A 17,984-nucleotide genomic window follows, 5' to 3' on the forward strand; every position below is an offset into this window, starting at 1 on the left:
GATGTGGCTCCTGCTTCTTGGGGTCCCAGGCGCCACCTATTTTTATAAGGAGCTGCCTCGGGCTTCTGAGATGTCCCCATCCCAGACTACGGCTGGCAGTACCTGTCATCAGGCTGTCCCCAGCACTACATCTGGATCTGCGAGCAACAGGAAGAGAGACTGGACCACTGGAAGTAGCGTGAGCGTCTGAAACTTCAAACTCCATCCCCAGTGACATAGTTCCTCCAACAATGCTACACCTACTCCAGCAAAGCCACACCTACTCCAGCAAAGCCACACCTACTCCAGCAAAGCCACACCTCCTAATAGTGCTGCTCCCTGTGAGCCTATGGAGGCCATTTTTATTCAAACCGCCAAAACCTGAAATAGACAATTGGAAGAAAAAATGGAAAGTAAAGAGTAAGTAGGAAAGATTAATAAAACCAAATTACTTTTTTGAAAGGATGAATTAAATCAATCCTGTTTTACCTATAAAAATAGAAATATCAATCAATAAAATTCAAGGTTACAGGGAAAATATTAAGTCTAATGTCATAGAAATACCAACAACCCTGAGGCTATTATGAATTAGTATATGCCAACAAATCAGATAACATGGAAGAAACTGAAATGTACAAGCTACATAGATGAAATAATCAATTAGTATAAAGTTTAAAGAGAGCAATAATGATTGCCAGATTGGATAGTAATCAAACAACTCCCCACAAAAAAATTCCAGGCCCAGATGTCTTTATTGATTTATTCTCCATAATATCAAAAAAAAGGGAATTCTCACCCATCTATCAAACTCTTCTCCCAAATTGTGAAATGTGGATATACATCCAATTTACAGGACTGGCATTATATGCATACCAAAGTCAAAGCACTACAGAAAACAATACCTAGAAGCCAACACCTCTTGTTAGCATAAGTGCAAGAAAATCAATAAAAATAATTTCTAGAACACATTGAGGATCACACATCTTAAGAAGTCGAATTTATTTGAAGGGTGCAAGAAGAGTTCAATACTCAGACTTCACAAAATGATTCAGCACATACATGTTAATATATGGAATGGCAGATTCCAACATTGTCCTTTTCTGCAGGATCATTTTGGCATGTGATATTTTTTGTAGTTACATACAAATATCAATTTTAGAATAGATTTTTCTATTTCTGTAAGTAATGATATAGGGATTTTGATTGGAACTACACTGAATCTACAAATAGATTTCAGTAAAATGTTCTTCATAATAATCTACTAACCCATGAGCATGAGATGTCTCACCATATTCTTGGGCCTTTCTCTATCTTTAAAGGTTTAAAGTTTTCATTGTAGAGGTTCTTCGTTTTCTTGGTTAGATTTATTTTCTTTGCGGGCTACTGTGAATAAAGGTATGACCATGACTCTTTCTCTGTGTTTGTTGTTGGTTATAGCAGTGTCTTCTAGGTTAGCTGTTCCCTTAGTAAAGGAAGTGTCCTCCCTTATCTCTTCTCCTTATTGTACTTTGATCTCTATTTTGTCAGATGTAAGGAGAGTGATGCTCTCGCCTGCTTTGTGGTTCCATTTAATTAGAGTACTTTTATCTATCTTTTTACTCCAAGTTGGGAGCTACCTTTAAAGCTAAGATATGTTATTGTATTTAAAATTAATTGGGGGTTTCAACCCCACCTTTGATCATTTAGTTCCTAGATAAAAGACACAAAACCTTTACATTTACAATAAGCACTTGGCTTGGGCAGATGCCCACCGTCTATGCTATTTTATCCACTTCCCTGTCAATAACCCTGAGATATGACTTGTCATGTTCTGCCTGGGTTGCTCTTAATCCAATTGGCCAGTCCTCGTAGCCAGTTCTCATGATCCCTTACCCCATGTCATCTTCTCTCTCTTCCTCTCCCTTCTCTCCTCCTCATGTTCTCTGCTTCATAACCCAAGCCCTGGAAAGTGAAGCCCTACTTACCTTTCTTCTGCACAGCTATAGGCTATAGGCATCTTTACTTAACCAATAGTTTTAAATTAAGGAGCAAGGTTACATAGCACCCCTTGGTGTGCATGAGGATTTCCTCCTCCCTGAGGGAAGAAGGTCTTGGAGGCCAGAATTTAGCATTACAATATGCTTCTTGTAGACAAGATAGATATATTTTTGTCTTGCTGCCCATGTATGTATGGTGTGAGGGCCATCCACTAGTGTGTTGGAATCCCGTGAGTGGTTACATCTTCAAAAAGAATCATTCTCTCCATTCCAGAAACTATCCTCTACAAATAGTCCTCAGTAAGCATTGTTCCTGGAGCTCATCTACCATGTTTATGTGGAAATTGGACTGGTTTGATCTTGTTCTGGTTTATAGGTAACCTCAGATGCTGTGAGTTCTTGATTGTGGTAGAGATGTAATGTCCAAAAGACAGAACCCTTACAAATTATTCTCCATTCTGCTTCTTCTTCTTCTTCTGAGATATTCCTTAAGCCTTGCATGGGTATACGTGAAAGGGAAGAGATATAGATGACCTTTGGGACTGAGCACTAACTCTCTTGTCAGTACTTTGAGAGTCATACATCACTCCCTTGACTGTTACTAAGTGCAGAGGGAAGCTTCTCTGGTCAAGGTTTAGTATAGCCCAGATCTGTGGTTATAAGCTTAAATATTTAGCAGACACTTTAATGGCATCAGTTAGCAAAATAACAATAGTAAATTCTTCACTAACACGTATGTAGTTAAGCCATGGGCTTTTGACCAGGATTACGGTGCTAGGCATGAATCCCCTTCTGTGAATCAGACATCAACTCCAATAAGAAAGTAGTTGGTTGGGATTGGGGATTTAGCTCAGTGGTAGAGCGCTTGCCTAACAACCGCAAAGCCCTGGGTTCGGTCCCCAGCTCCGAAAAAAAGAAAAAAAAGTAGTTGGTTACCTTCATAACTCTTGTGCCACTGTTGCACTAGAACATCTTACCTGACAAGTCAGTACTGCAGCGTTCAGGGTCCAATGCTGGCTACAACCACTCACGTGTTTTCTTCCTTAGCAACCCCCATAGTATCTTTCAACACTGAGAGACTGTCAGCATGAAAGAACTTTCCAGGCCAGTTTAAGATAGACTTTCCTGCTCTTCAATCAGAGTGATATGAGTTCTGGATCACCTGCGTTGAATGGATATTTTAATCTGAATTCAGTTGTTGTGGTTGTTATGCTGACTCTGCTGGGTTTGGAAGAACTAACATATATTTCATACCTGTGGCCAGTTAGTGTTGATCCGAGTCAGGAAGCTGAGGCAATTCCAGTTCAGCTAGGGAAAGGCACAGGCTCTGACCTGCTCTGCAGGTATTTCCTATGGGTCAGTAGAGAGGAGAGTGAACTGCGGGGCTAGAGAGGTGTGGCCTCTGACCTGAGGGGCAGCTGCTTCAGGTAGTGCTTAGCTGTGTGGCTGGTAGGCACAGATATTGGAGATATGGCTTCTGACTGGGGAAGCTGGCAAAGGCTTCACAAGTCCTGAAACTCAGTGCTTTGGGTACCAGTGGGCATGGGTTGTGGCCTCTATCTTTAGGGATGAACAGTTGACCAACATATATCCTGATACAGAGGAGTAAGTTGCTTATAAGGAAGTAGATGAAACTACTTCATATGGGGAAAGCAGATATCCCACAAGGCTGTCAGATGACAGGATTAGAATGCCAGAAGGAGGGGCTAACGTGATCGCTCTGCACTCAAGACCACATACGGTTCTTCTGGGGGACCTATGTTTGATTCCCAACACCCATGAGGCACTTAACAATGGTCTGTACTGCAGTGCAGAATATATCATCCCTCTTCTGGCCTCTGTAGGTACCGCATGCATATGGCACAGAGATATACATGCAGGCAAAATGTCCATGCCCATAAAATAAAAATAAATAACTCTTATAGAAATGCCATAGAGAAATGAGAATTTTGCCTATGCAGTGAGCAGGAGCTCATCCAGGTCCTCAGAGGGTGAAAATGGAGTGTCATGGGCAAGATAGGTAAGTACTCTATCCATAAGGCAAAGGAGGCACTCAAAGAGGCTCCTGAGATGGTGGCCTTCAAGGACCAGAAGGAAGGAAGGGTGTGTTCTTTCTAAGAGGACAGAACTGAAGTTCCCACAGGAGGGACAATGGGGCTCAACTTTCAAAGCAAAAGGTAAAGTCTTGCAGAAAGTAGCTTGAGACACAGCCTGGGGTGGTGGCATTAGTGTGCCCAAGGGAGGTGAGTGTGAGGGCTCTGCCTGGGAAGTCAGCAGTGAGAGTCCTGCAAAAAAGGAGAGTTCAAGAAGCAACACGGACAGCAGGATCCTGGGAGGGAGGCATGGCTGGGATTCCAGAAGGAATAGGAGAGTGTGGCTCTAGGCACCATGAGCAGACACAGTTCTAGGAAGGCTGTGGGGTTCCAGAGAGAGGAGAAAGAAAGAGCCCCACGGTCAGTGTGAGCAGTGGATATGACAGGATGACCAAGACACTCGATATGCCACCCGGCAAGAAATAGATTCACAAATTTGAGTGTATTGTGATTGATATCCAACTGTATAGCCATTAAATAATGCTCGCATATGTAAAATTGAATAAAAATGTTTACATGAGGATTGAACATGGTTAATTACAACACAAATACTATTTTTTTTTAAAAAAAACAGTTTTAATGTCTTCAGTTTCTACATAAAAAGAATTGGTCACAATAATTGCAGTTACCACTAGGGCATTCTGTAAAATATTGATGTATGCAATAAAAATACAATATTAAAACATAAACACAGATACTGCACCATTTAAAACAATCAATATGAATCACACACATAAGTATAATGCCATAAAACCCTTATGGGACACCTGGAAAGTTTAAAAAGACAACAGTATGAAAGCAACCGTCTTAAAAATAGGAAAGAGTAGGAGAATCACTAAAGATGGCAAACATGCATCTCATTAGTGAGTCGCAAGGTAGAACAAGAAGGTACCAGGACTCGTGTATTATACAACAGCCAGCTTAAAGGAAAGAAAGAGAAGCACTGGCAATACCCGACACTGGCATATTAACAAAGCCTTGGGCTCACTGTACTAGAACTAGAAATGACAGAGCTGTCATCCTGAGTGAGGTAACCCAATCACAGAAAAACACACATGGTATGCACTCATTGATAAGTGGCTGTTAGCCCAAATGCTCGAATTAGGTGCACAGAACATGTGAAACTCAAGAAGGATGATCAAAATGTGAATGCTTCACTCCTTCTTTAAAAGAGAAACAAGAATACCCTTAGGAGGGAATAGGGAGGCAAAGTTTAGAACAGAGGCAGAAGGAACACCCATTCAGAGCCTGCCCCACATGTGGCCCATACATATACAGTCACCAAACTAGATAAGATGGATGAAGCAAAGAAGTGCAGGCTGACAGGAACCGGATGTAGATCTCTCCTGAGAGACACAGCCAGAATACAGCAATTACATAGGCGAATGTCAGCAGCAAACCACTGAACTGAGAACGGGACCCCCGTTGAAGGAATCAGAGAAAGGACTGAAAGAGCTCGAAGGGGCTTGAGACCCCATATGAACAGCAATGCCAACCAACCAGAGCTTCCAGGGACTAAGCCACTACCCAAAGACTATACATTGACTGACCCTGGACTCTGACCTCATAGGTAGCAATGAATAGCCTAGTAAGGGCACCAGTGGAAGGGGAAGCCCTTGGTCCTGCCAAGACTGAACCCCCAGTGAACGGGATTGTTGTGGGGAGGGTGGTAATGGGGGGGGAGGATGGGGAGGGGAACACCCATATGGGTGGCTAGGGGAGGGGGAGGGGCTAGGGGCTAGGGGGATGTTTGCCTGGAAACTGGGAAAGGTAATAACAATTGAAATGTAAATAAGAAATAACCAATTTAATAAATAATAGAGAACAGAGAAAAAGAGTAACAATATTAATTTTAAATTTTGTATCAATATATAAAGATTTATAGCAATGAAAACCTTAAATCTGTATCAATATATAAATTCTATATCAATGTAAGAAATTATAAGTTTAGTTTTATATCAAATATAAAGGTTTTTTTTCAATGTAAAAAAATAAAGAAAATCAGTTTGACAGGGTCTTACCAAGTTAAGTGTAATTTCACTACACAGTTGGGCAATTTGTGGTCATAGACATTTGTGCAGTCGAGCGGGCAACTCATAGCCACACCATAAAGATGCATAGAGGTGATTTTAGCAGCTCTAGTAATTGCTAAACCCGATTACCAATCAAGATGCCCATCAACAGTTGAATGGATTAATAAGGCTTGTCATGACCCTGTGATATGACAATGAGAGGTTTTTTTCTGAAACATAAGAAAGTAAGCTGTCGATGCACATGAAGGAATAGTAAGTCACACATTACACAAAAGGAGCCAATCTGGTCAGCTAAATACCACGTGACTTCAGCTATGTCACATTGTCAAAGGGGCAAAGCTGTGTTAGAACATAAATCAGTGGTCCCTGGAGATTTGTAAGAAGAAAGGATGACTGGACGCTAGATATTTGTCATCACACTGTCAAAGCCCACAGAATGCAGGGACAAAGCCCGAACATTAATATAAACCACACAGCTTAGTTATTGATAATGTACCAAGACTGATCAACCAGTTTAATACCATACGAATCCAAGATATTAACACCAGTGCACATGCCATGCGATGTGGGCAACACAGGAATTCTCTGCACTATTTGTAGGACTTTGTAAACCCGAACCTGCTCTAAAAAACTCAAGCGCCTGGTTTTAACATTGGCCTAAGAATAGTAGTTTACATGAACACAATCTGGCGTTTTTCGAAGTGGAATCACTTGGCTTCCAGCACTTAAGTCTCACTTTCCTTTGCAGAATTGCCTCACATGTCACATTCTCTGGGTCATGTCTGTCAGAGTTGGGGGTGGGGTGGTGGGGAGACAGACATGTCCCCAGGCTGCCATCTGCTCTCCGAATGGCACCCCATATGCTGTTGGTGTGCAGACTTCCCATTGTTGACATTTATGAATTGACTATAATTGTACTGTGATTTCCTTCTTTGCTTGAGTTAATTGTGAAGATGTTTAAATTTCTGAGTGGTATTTTTTTTTAAATTGTTACTCATTTTAGCTTTGTCACTTGTTTGAGATATGTGAGTTGAATAAGTCCTACTTTTTGGGTTCTACTGAGAAATTTCTTTTGCGGATAATCTAGTATCTGACCAAATTTTTGTATGTTGTCTAGTTAGTTTGCATTTTGTACTAGGGAGTTCTACTTTGTCTATTTATATTTTGCAGGCCATTTTGCCTGTAAAGCCTTGAACATTTTGTTACATACATTGACAGTAATTATTACATCTACATTCATCAGTATTCTACTGATATTATGTGTTGTGTCTTTTATCAGCGGAAATAAATCTTTGGCACATGGGAAGCTGCTAGCTTTGAATTTGATTGGTATCAGACAGTATTTTAATAAAGGCCCTTGAATATTATTTTAGTTGTTTGTTATGCCTCTGAGAACTATTTTTAAATTCCAGTGTTATTTGTTTTTATTGATTTGTATCCTGAACAAAACATAGTTAGACCATACGGAAGGTTTTGTCTTAAATACTCTTTGTTCTAAGGAAAGAGATCAAGCCATTTATAATTATAGTGAGAAATTGTGTCCTGTATTATTTCAGGACCTCTTTGTGACTGTTTTCTTTGGAATTTTGCTTCTTGTGGATTTGTTTCAGATATAGTTACTAATTGTGAGAAGCTGAAAGAGTATTCTTCCAGGATATTTGTACCCTAACCCTGAGAATCTATGCCTGGGACATACCATATGTGACAGAAAAGGAATTGGCACATGTGATTACGAATGTGAAATATGGGATTATCCTAAATTAACTTAAGGAATCCTAAAATGCAATCGTAAGAGGGAAATACAGATCTGACACACAAGCAGAAGAGGAGGGACATTGTAGCACATAGGAAGGGGTTGCACTGAAGGCCACAGGGGTAGGATGCTGGCAGCTACCTGACTTGTTTTCAACTTCTGCTCTCCATGGAGGTAATAAATTGATGTTTAAGCCACCAAACCTACAGCTGCTTGCTATAAGAAGCACAGAAGACAGAGAAGTTAATTTTTCTCCATTTTAAATGTTTTCACCATTTATTTCATTACAACTTACCTTTCAACTTCAGATGTATCGCTCTCAAAGGCAGAGAGAAAACTACGTAAGACTCAATAACACTTTTCTCTTTTTCTTCTCTCCCCTCAGAGCATGACCCAGGTTCTTCCCTGAAATGTCACATCATACATTCCTAACTATCTGTGGATCTTTTTGCACTTTGAGGCCTTCCTTACATGGCATAGTTATTTTGTCCCCCTTCCTCTTGATTTTGAAACAGCTCTGATTCAGCTGGTGTCTCCTCCTGAAGACTTTGGAGGGGGATGTGGGGTGTTATATTTCCTTCCTTCATACATATCCAAAAAAAGCTGTTCTGTGCATTGGCACAGAAATGAAATTTACAAAATTCTTGGATCACAATTTTTCTTTCAAAACTCTGAACGCGTTCTTTGGCATTTACTTTTTATAGAAAAGCCTGGTAATTCGAGATGTATTTCTTTTAGATATCTTTATTTTATTTTACCAAACCTGGATGTTTGAAGATGTTTCATCTCAGAAGTTAAATATTCTTTCTGGCTGTGTCTCCACATCTGTCTCTCTTTGGTTAATATTGCTTGTAACCCTAAAAGTCTGCCTCAGTGCCTATTCCTCCTGTCTCAGATTCTGAACTGTGTCAATCACCCTCACCCCAACTCAAGACAGAATAGATGTCCAAGACTCAGTTCTGCCCAGCATATCCATCTTTCCAACTAACTCATTCCTTCCCAACTTTCTGTCATGCCAGCCTCTTGGCCCTGTGTGGTCAGCCTCACCCATGGTCCACACACAGAAACATCGGTTGTCTCTAAGGAGGCAATAGCTTGACTTTTCTTTAAACTTAACAACTCTCTTTCCATTTCTACCTCGGCTACTTTTTACACAAGAGAAATTCTTTCTCATGTCCCTCAGGTGGTGGTGGGAGATGACATTAGTCTCTGATCACTCTTTACTACACTGTCCCAACAACTTTAATGTGAAGAGCATGTGTGGTTATGTTATAGAGACCCCCCCAAAAAAGGAATGGGGCATGTAGTCCCTGACGTCTGATGTCCAGTCGTGTGGTTTTTAGACTATATGATGGTAGAGCCTTGAAATCATGGTTTTCATGTTCAACACCAGGGCCCTCAGTATGAGATAGGCTGTGCATGTGATGATTTTGCCTGACTGGCAAAATAAGGTAAGCTATAATATTCAAAGGATTGGCACTAAATGCATTATCAAATGACATTCCAAGTAACAATAGCTTTATACTAAATTGAAGTGCAGCTATAATGAGTTGATATTTGTCTGAAATGCAGAAAGCATGACAAAGGAACAAATTCTGAACGAATATGATCACCAAAGAGAAAGTCAGACTCTTAGCCATACACTACCATTTTCTATGGCCTCTAGATTTGACCACAAAAGCAGATATCTTACTGGCTTGTAGAAATTGCCTTCTGCTTACTCAGAAACTTTCCATTGAGAGCATACTTTCTGACATATCACATTTAACTAGATTCTACATAGGAACCCTTTGCGGAAGAGACGTTAACTTATATCCGAATTTCTTCCTCTACAGAGAATGCAATTAAGTCTCTTAGCTTAGGCTATTGAGAAGGTATGGATGAGGTCAATTGGAGGAGAGTCAGAAGGGAAGAACCGTAGGCTGCATCCAGCTCTGACAGACACTGGGAGGAAGGCAGTATGGGTAGGGGTGGGGGCTCTCCGTGGTTGATGCTGGGGCAAATGGCTGGAACAGGTGGACTCTGGGAAACCAGAACCCTTGCTTTACCTCTCAACTACTCTCGCTGATAGAAGGCAAATGAATTTTTGTTTCTGAACTATTTTTGGAATGTCAATTGTGGCAGAGAAAGTTAGGTTAGCTTTAAAGGTCAATTACAGATAAAAGTACCATGCAATTGTCAAGGGAGACTGATCTTGAAAAATGGCATGTCCAAGAAGACAGTTGAACACACAGAGAGAGCCGTGACCATCCCAAGCCTAACCTCAGTAGCAACACAGAGTCTTGCAGCAAAGCCCAGATCTGCTTCCAGTGGGGAGAGCCAGGCAGTGCCTCTATACCTCAACTCTCACCTCACTAGCTCCTTGGTTCAACCCTCTGGCTCTAAGTACCAAGAATACTATGTGTATGCCCTCTCCCATGTGAAGTCACACATGTCCTCTGGTTCCTGTCTTTAGGTTGTCCTGCTTTATGCCTCTACCTATGTCCTGGTGTCCCTCAGCATAGACAGATACCATGCCATCGTTTACCCCATGAAATTCCTTCAAGGAGGTGAGCAAACGGTCTTTCATAAAGATCCTGCTATGAGGTAGGGATATTTTTGCTAATATTTTATTGATGTTTTTCTCTGCCCTAACTTCTCCTTCTCCTTCTCCCTCCCTCCCTGCCTCTCTATCTCTCTCTGTCTCTCTCTCTTCCTCACTCTTCCTTTACTCCTCTTTCTTCACTATCTAATGGGTCAGAGTATCCAAAATTATAGCAAGAAAGTCTGGGTTCCAGAGTAGTGGAGGAATACTACCTGATCCTCACGCCATAAGAGAATTCCTTGGTGGGCCCAGGCTGTGGCTGTACTTCCGTCTAGCTCCTTAAGGTCCTTCCAGCAAGCACACTCTTACCTCAAAATGGGTGCTGTGCCTTCAAGCTCTTCACTCTCAAGAAGCAAATACCTGCCCCTCCTCATCCTCAAACCACAAAACTGAAAAGGTGAAAACAAAGGAATGTCACCTCAGTGCAGGATCCCTGGAAGAGAAAAGAAGGTGACCAATAATATCCTGAGCTGATGCTCAAAGTAGCGGGCACGGCTAGGAGTGCTGCTTGAGGGTGTACCTGGTGCAGGAGAAGAGGCAGAGCTCAGGAAACTCCAGGTCCCGAGGCAGGAGGGCGCCATGAAGGTTTCAGGACTCTCAAACCAGGTGGGAGGGATGGAGGGTCTGCGTCCATAGGGAACAGCACGGACATGCTGCTAATGGGGTCCCAGGAACCATCTGTGCTTTGATGATGAGCATTGCGTAGGACCGGCTAGCTGCCCTCTGCTCTGCACACAGCAGGCCTAAACCCATGGGCTGCTAACCTTCTCAGATATCCATAGCAACTGAAATTTGATTGGGAAAACAAGGAGAAAATCGGGTATCTTTTAGATGTGACAAAAGCTAAACTAAGGAAAATAAAGAATGCATCTAAAAGGCATCCCATAGAATCCTGTCCTGAAGAAGGCAAGTTGAGTAAGTGAGATCAGAGCCTTTTAGTAGATCTATAGAATGCCACCAGAGAGCCACAGGAAGTGGAGAGCTGTGGGAATTGCATTAATGGACCACACGTGAGTTCTTTTGCACTGTTCTTCAACAAAGTGACAGTGTCCTTAGCTAGCGACTACAGAGAGATTGAAACTATATGGGTTGTAAGGAACTAGATATAAAAATAATTAGTAATGCACCAGCAATGGTGAAGAAAAATATGTGTTAATATGAAAATAATCCCAAACTCTGATAGAACAAATGTTAGCAAAATAGCATATATATGCACATACAAACATAAGCACATGCCCACACAGACTCCTACACACAAACCAACAGACACATACTCACACAGAGAGACAGAGACAGAGAGAGACAGAGAGACAGAGAGAGAGAGCAAATAAAATTTTAAGTAAGTTGGAAAAGAATGGGCTTGTTAATATATAATATTGGACTAGCTTTGTAGTCAGGAGAAAACATTAATTCACTATGACACAGCTAATTAAATACAGACCCTGTTGGACCAGGAAAATGAGTCATTCAAACATGCAAGACTAAAGAACATAATGAGAAACCTTCCACCATCCTAAGAAGGACAAAGTCTTTACAGAAATCACATCAAAAGCAGAAGCAGTAGAGCAAATTATTTGTCACTGCATCAAAGTCTTCAAACATTTAGAGAATCATGAACAATAGCAAGAGGAAAAGTAGAAATTTGTACCAAAAAAGGCATAGAATTAATCTTTCTTTTACTTATTAATAATAATTATTATCTTACTTATTTATGTCTCAAATGCTGCACCCTCCCATTCACCTCTGAGAGGGTACTCCTCAAAGCATCCCTCCCTCCCTGGGGCATCAAGTCTCTACAGGATTAGATACATCCTCTCCTGAGGCCAGACAAGGGAGTCCTCTACTACACATGTGCCTGGGGTCTGGGGCCTGGGACCAGCCATGTATGCTCTCTGGTTAGTGGCTTAGTCTCTGTGAGCTCTTGGTGTCTAGGTTAGTCAACTCGATCTTCCTATGAGGTTGCTATCTCCTTCAGTTCCTTAAATCCTACCCCTCACTTCCACAGGGGTCACCTACCTCAGTCTAAAACTTAGCTGTATCTGCATCTGTCTCAGTCAGCTGCTGGTATAGCCTCTCAAAGGACAGTCATGCTAGCACAACATAGCATCTGTAACAGTGTCAAGGTTTGGTGCCCACCCATGGGATAGATTCAAAGCTGGACTGGTCATTACATCAGTCTCTGTGACAGCACGTGCTGACAAGGATGTGGTGAAAGGAGAACACTGATCCATGGCTGGCGGGATTGCAAACTGGTACAACTACTCTGGAAATTGATCTGGTAGTTCCTCAGAAATTTGGAAATAAATCTACCTGAAGACCCAGCTATACTGGCATATACCCAAAAGATGTTCCACCATATCACAAAGACCCATGCTCCACTATATTCATAGCAGTCTTATTCATAATAGCCAGAAATTGGAAACTAATATCTTTCTTATGACAATTTTAACAAAAACTTAAGAGCATTCACTAAAAACAAAACAAAAAAACCAAAAAAATGGAAAAGACATGAACACAGATAAAGAAACTTTAAGAATATCCACTAAAAACAAAAAAAAGAAAAAAGACATGAACATAGATTAAGAAACAAGCAATTATGAGACACACTGCTAATTAAAGAATTGCAAGATTAAACATGTAGAGAGGAAATTGTACCAGCCAGCTAAATGAGATTTTCAAAAGAATCTTCTTGGAGTCGGGGAAAAGTGAGATGTATGTGGGCCTGCACGCTCATGTGGAAGCTGTACACTGCAGAGGCCATTATAACCATTTGAAGAAACTAAGGCTGTAGGAGACACTGACAGGTCCTAGTGACTCCCAGCCAGAGGTCAGTCTCCATAGAGGACCCTGTGTGCTTCCCAAGCACGTGTCCAGGTGCCCAGGCATCTTTCTCTTTTCTTTAAGCAGAGAAGCAAGCCAAAGTCCTCATCGGAATAGCATGGAGCCTCTCCTTCCTGTTCTCCATCCCCACACTGATCATATTTGGGAAAAGGACACTTTCCAATGGTGAGGTACAGTGCTGGGCACTGTGGCCAGACGACTCCTACTGGACCCCATATATGACCATCGTTGCCTTTCTGGTGTACTTCATCCCCTTGACAATTATCAGGTAAGAGACCAGTGGGCTGGAGCCTCCCTTCGTGAGCATTGTTCTACTCTGCCCCTCCAGTTCAGTCACTGTTCCAAACTCCTTGTGGGAACTTGTCGGGATGCAGAATTCTATCTACTGCTACCATGGGCTAAACCCAGTTTTGCTGAAGCAGGATCAGGAGAGAAGAGCATTTATTGAGGATGTGCTCAGACACATACATTGTGCCAAGTGCCTGGGTCTCGTCTTTCCCAGTGCCATTCTGCAAAATAAATGACTCCATTTTGCGAAAATTAAAACTCAAGATCTGAGCAGTTAAGAAACTTAACATTGCACTGGATTGAAACCTTGGTCTGCCTGATTACACACCCTAATCTTTCTCCTATATCATAATCTTATAACCTTTCACATGCAAATTTTAATACTAGATCTGGGGATCTTAGAAATGAAAAGACAGACACACTTGAAACAATCTGAACACCAAAATGCAATAGTATGTTAATGCATGCTTGGATATATGGGCAGTGGGCTTTGGGATTGGAGAACAGTAGATAATGACTTTCCATTGTGGGATGCAGAAGAAGGAGGCATAGACTATTGTAAAAAGCCTTGGCAATCAAGTCACAGAATGGAATTCATTCTTGAGACCAGAGATGCCCGGAGCAGCCTACTCAAAGGTCGGAGGCTCTCACTCATTCACACAGCCAGGCTTCAGTGCAACAGTGGCCCTACCTGTGTGCATGTGGTGCATAAAAAATGAAATTCCCGTGGCAGTCCTGCATGTGAGCCATGGCAGTCCTGGACTTTTGAGGTGTCCTTTACCTGCCAGGATGGGTCACATCAAGCAACGGGAAAAGCAGGTCAGCCTTTGGTCTGTGGTAGCACACAAACACTCTACAAGGGTGAGCTCTGACAGACAATGTGGAAGACTCTTGGCCTTTTCCTAGGCCAGAGAAAAGCAGTATATTTTATTTGAGCTTCCCAAATGGTGAGTTAGGAAAATACATCTTGTTGCTTTGATATGCATCTGTTTTACTTGTCTTTCTCCTTGGCTATTTCTAAGCATCTCCTGACATTATGGAAAATTGCCTGCTTTGTGCTCAGGGATCACTTTTGCTTTCCTGAAACCCTAAAGCTGGGAGAAATCACCCTCCAGCTGTGACATTTTCTCAAGGGTTTAGCAGTGACTGGCACAGCCAGGTCACTAGCTTCTCTGAGATCAGTAGCTGTCCAATCGTCTTTTCTGAAAGAGCAAACTAACATCCGCATCTGTGGCAATGTTCTGCCCTCCCATCCACCAATCTGCATGAGAGAGGGCCGGGTGGAAAGGTGAAATTCTAAGTTTATGTAACCAGCCCAAAGGTAAGAAGCAGCAACAGAAGCACAAGAGTCCAGTGGCTGGCCGTGGGTGGGGCTTCACTCCAGATTGATTTCTCCGCCTTCATTAAGCCACGCCTTCTAAGTCGCCACTTACCCAGAAGGTGCCCCCAGCAGGAGACCGGACAGATTTATCAGGAAGTCTGTGACTCTGAGATTTCTACGTTTTTAAGTAGGACTGCTCCTCCAGACTGCCTGCTGCTTAACTTGTTCGTGTGCTTGAAAAGTCAAGGCTGAATTTGTTTGGGAAATTGTTTCAAAGGGGTTTCATTTCCCCCTCTCCACAGCAGCACCTCCTTCCTGGCTGCCGGTGACCTTCCATGTCCTTGAGCTTCTTGGAAGCATTTCCTGTCTGTCAGGAAGCCAGAGGGTCAACCACTAGCTTTACTGCTTTCTAAGCTAAGAGCTGGCTTCTCTCTGAGGAGCAGGGCATTCTCTGCTTCTTGAACCAATCACAAGCACACACTGCACTAGCTAGTCTGTCTGTATGTCTTTCCTCTCTGTCTGTCTCTCACTCTCTCTTCCTGTCTTTTTCTCCTATTCTTCCTCCTCTCTCCCTTTCTCCCCCCTCCCTCTTCTTTTTTCTTTATTCTGACCACCCCTGCCTTGATTCCATTGTTGTTGATAACCTCTTCGAGGGAAGGTTTAATAAACTTAATTCCAAGCTTACTTAAACTAAGAGACAACTCAATGGTGTGCACTCACCTTGGTGGCCATACCTCTGACTTCTTGATCATGCTAAATTGCTAAATGCATGCTTCTAAATTTGCTGTGGTGACAGGCAAACAAAAACAAGAACAAAAACAAAACAAAAAACAGTGTTTGGGGGAGGGGTGTTGGTTGTTAGTGTTGCTTTGTTGTTTTATTTGTTTGTTTGTTTGTTTGGAGTTTTATTTGTTTGGTTTGGGAGACCTGAGATTGTGTGGAGATCCTGCAAGTAACTACATAGCCCAGGCTAGCCTACCACTCACTGCATCACCTACTTCAGCCTCACAAGAGGTGGGGGTGGAGAGGTGAGCGTTCTTGTTTCAGGTTGCATTTCCTTCATAACAAATGAGGTAAGCACATTTGTGTTTTTATCACCACTTTTGTGGTTTTTTAACGTAAACATATTCTAACACTCCTGTGTGTGTGTGTGTATGTGTGTGTGTGTGCGTGTGTGTGTGTGTGTGTGTGTGTGTGTGTGTGTGTGAAAGTTTTCATTTTCTCCATTCTATATCCTTAGAGAGATTCTTTTACTGACTGCCTTTTCCATTTGTAGTGTGTTGTGAAGAGCTTACTGTGGGCCACTCGGTGCTGATGGATCATCCTTGTGCCTTCTGCTCCACCATGCTTCAGAGCATACCTCACCTCTCACCCACGCACCTCATTACTCATGCCTCACCTCACGACAATCCCAGCATCACCTGCCTTGGGTCATCCAAACTCCTTCACAGCCTTCATTTCTTCTTTCCAGCAAATCCACTGGAGAGTTTTCTCTGCCAGCCCCAGACAAAGGAATACCTAGGGTCTCTATTTCTCCAAATTCATCCTCACTTTCTTCAAGTCACCTTTATAACTTTGGAATAATGTAACTGTCAGCATCTAATAAATACAGAGTGTTACTGTTTCATTTCTTGATGCCCAATCTGGTATACAATAAAGATTTGGCAAATGTTGGACTAGTGCTGGCCAGGTCACTGGGCCCTGCATTGTTCTAAATAATAATAATGATAATGATAATAATAATAATAATAATAATAATTTAATCTGCACTAAAGGTTTCATGGATGTGTCATAGTCTCTGTTATCTCTCCATTTATCTATGTTTCTCATCTCTCTCTCTCTCTGTCTCTCTCTCTGTCTCTCTCTTTCTCTGTCTCTCCCTCTCCCCCCCCCACACACACACTCTTCACATGTACATTCCTAGTGTGAGAATTCCGTACCTGCATCAGTCTGGGGCATATGTTAGTCCAGCCATTAGTGTATATATAGACAGAAAGAAGGAAAGAAAAGGTGAGGTAGTGCTCACCAGCGGCAAACTCTCTAGAGAGCTGCACATGAATAAAGATGCCAAAGTTCCATCATCAACTACATCAGTTCCCAAGGCTTGAAGTCACCGTGACTGACAGACAGCAAAGGCAGCACTCTGCTTTTCTGGGTCAAAACAACTCCCGTGGTTTAACAGTTCACTTGGTGGAGCCGTCTAATTGTTCCAGAGAGGTTGTTGCCCTGGTGTAATTGCTCTGCTTTCTCTGGGCTTATTTTCTTGTGACCTAATTGATTACTTGCCTTCCTATCACTTCCCCTCTCAGAGACAAAGGAGTGGGCAGGAAAAATCCATGGTCACAATTACAAAGGTACTAGCGGGAAGACGCGCATTAGTTACGGAGCACTGGTTTGTGTTATGTGAGGAAAATCCATTCATTTTGCTTGGGCAATAGTGCTCAGACAGCAAAGCCTCATGGTAAAGCAGTCTCTTGAGGAGTACAAGGCCATGGTGATTAAAACGGCCCCAGTAACCTGGCAAGCACTAGCCATAACATGAGACCTAAGACCAAGGAGAGTGGTGGGGCCTAAGTCAACCTATCACATCAGGAATGGGAGTGAGTGACACCCTAAATACTGTGAGCTAATGGGTAATAAGATTGTTCTTGTTTTGAAACAAAACACAACAAACAACTAACAATGAATATTTGTATGGAATGTCCAACCTCCCTTGTACTTCTACTCCTACATTCTCCTACCAGCCCTGCACCCCAGCACCTGGCACGAATGGGTTCAGGAAAGACTAGATGATCCAATTAAAGCCAAAGAGGTAAAGAGAATGTCTTCAGGAAAGGGATGCTGATGGTTTTTTTTAGATGAACTTTTTATTGAATACATTTATTTACATCTCAAATGTTATCCCCTTTCCTGTTTCCTGCCCATAAACCCCCTCTCTTATCCCCTCTCCTCTCTCTAAGGTGTTTCCCCCAACCACTCACCCGTTCTCATCTCTCCTCCCTGACATTCCTCGACACTGGGGGATTCAGCCCTAGCAGGACAAAGGGCTTCTCCTCCCACTGGTGCCCAACAAGGACACCCTCTGCTACATATAAAGCTGGAGCCATGGGTCTATG

General features: G+C 42.3%; 1 protein-coding gene across 1 annotated transcript in view; it reads left to right on the plus strand.

The window, feature by feature from the left end:
- Npsr1 (neuropeptide S receptor 1) overlaps positions 1-17,984 on the plus strand; it is a 224,612-nt gene that overhangs the window by 179,711 nt on the left and 26,917 nt on the right. Inside the window, exons 5-6 of the mRNA NM_001106808.1 lie at positions 10,290-10,383; positions 13,326-13,527. Coding sequence (NP_001100278.1) covers positions 10,290-10,383; positions 13,326-13,527 — 296 coding nt within the window. The remainder of the gene's footprint in view (positions 1-10,289; positions 10,384-13,325; positions 13,528-17,984) is intronic.

Source organism: Rattus norvegicus, chromosome 8 (assembly GCF_021556685.1).
Source record: "Rattus norvegicus strain SHRSP/BbbUtx chromosome 8, alternate assembly SHRSP_T2T, whole genome shotgun sequence".
In the NCBI taxonomy this organism is placed as follows: Eukaryota; Metazoa; Chordata; class Mammalia; order Rodentia; family Muridae; genus Rattus; species Rattus norvegicus.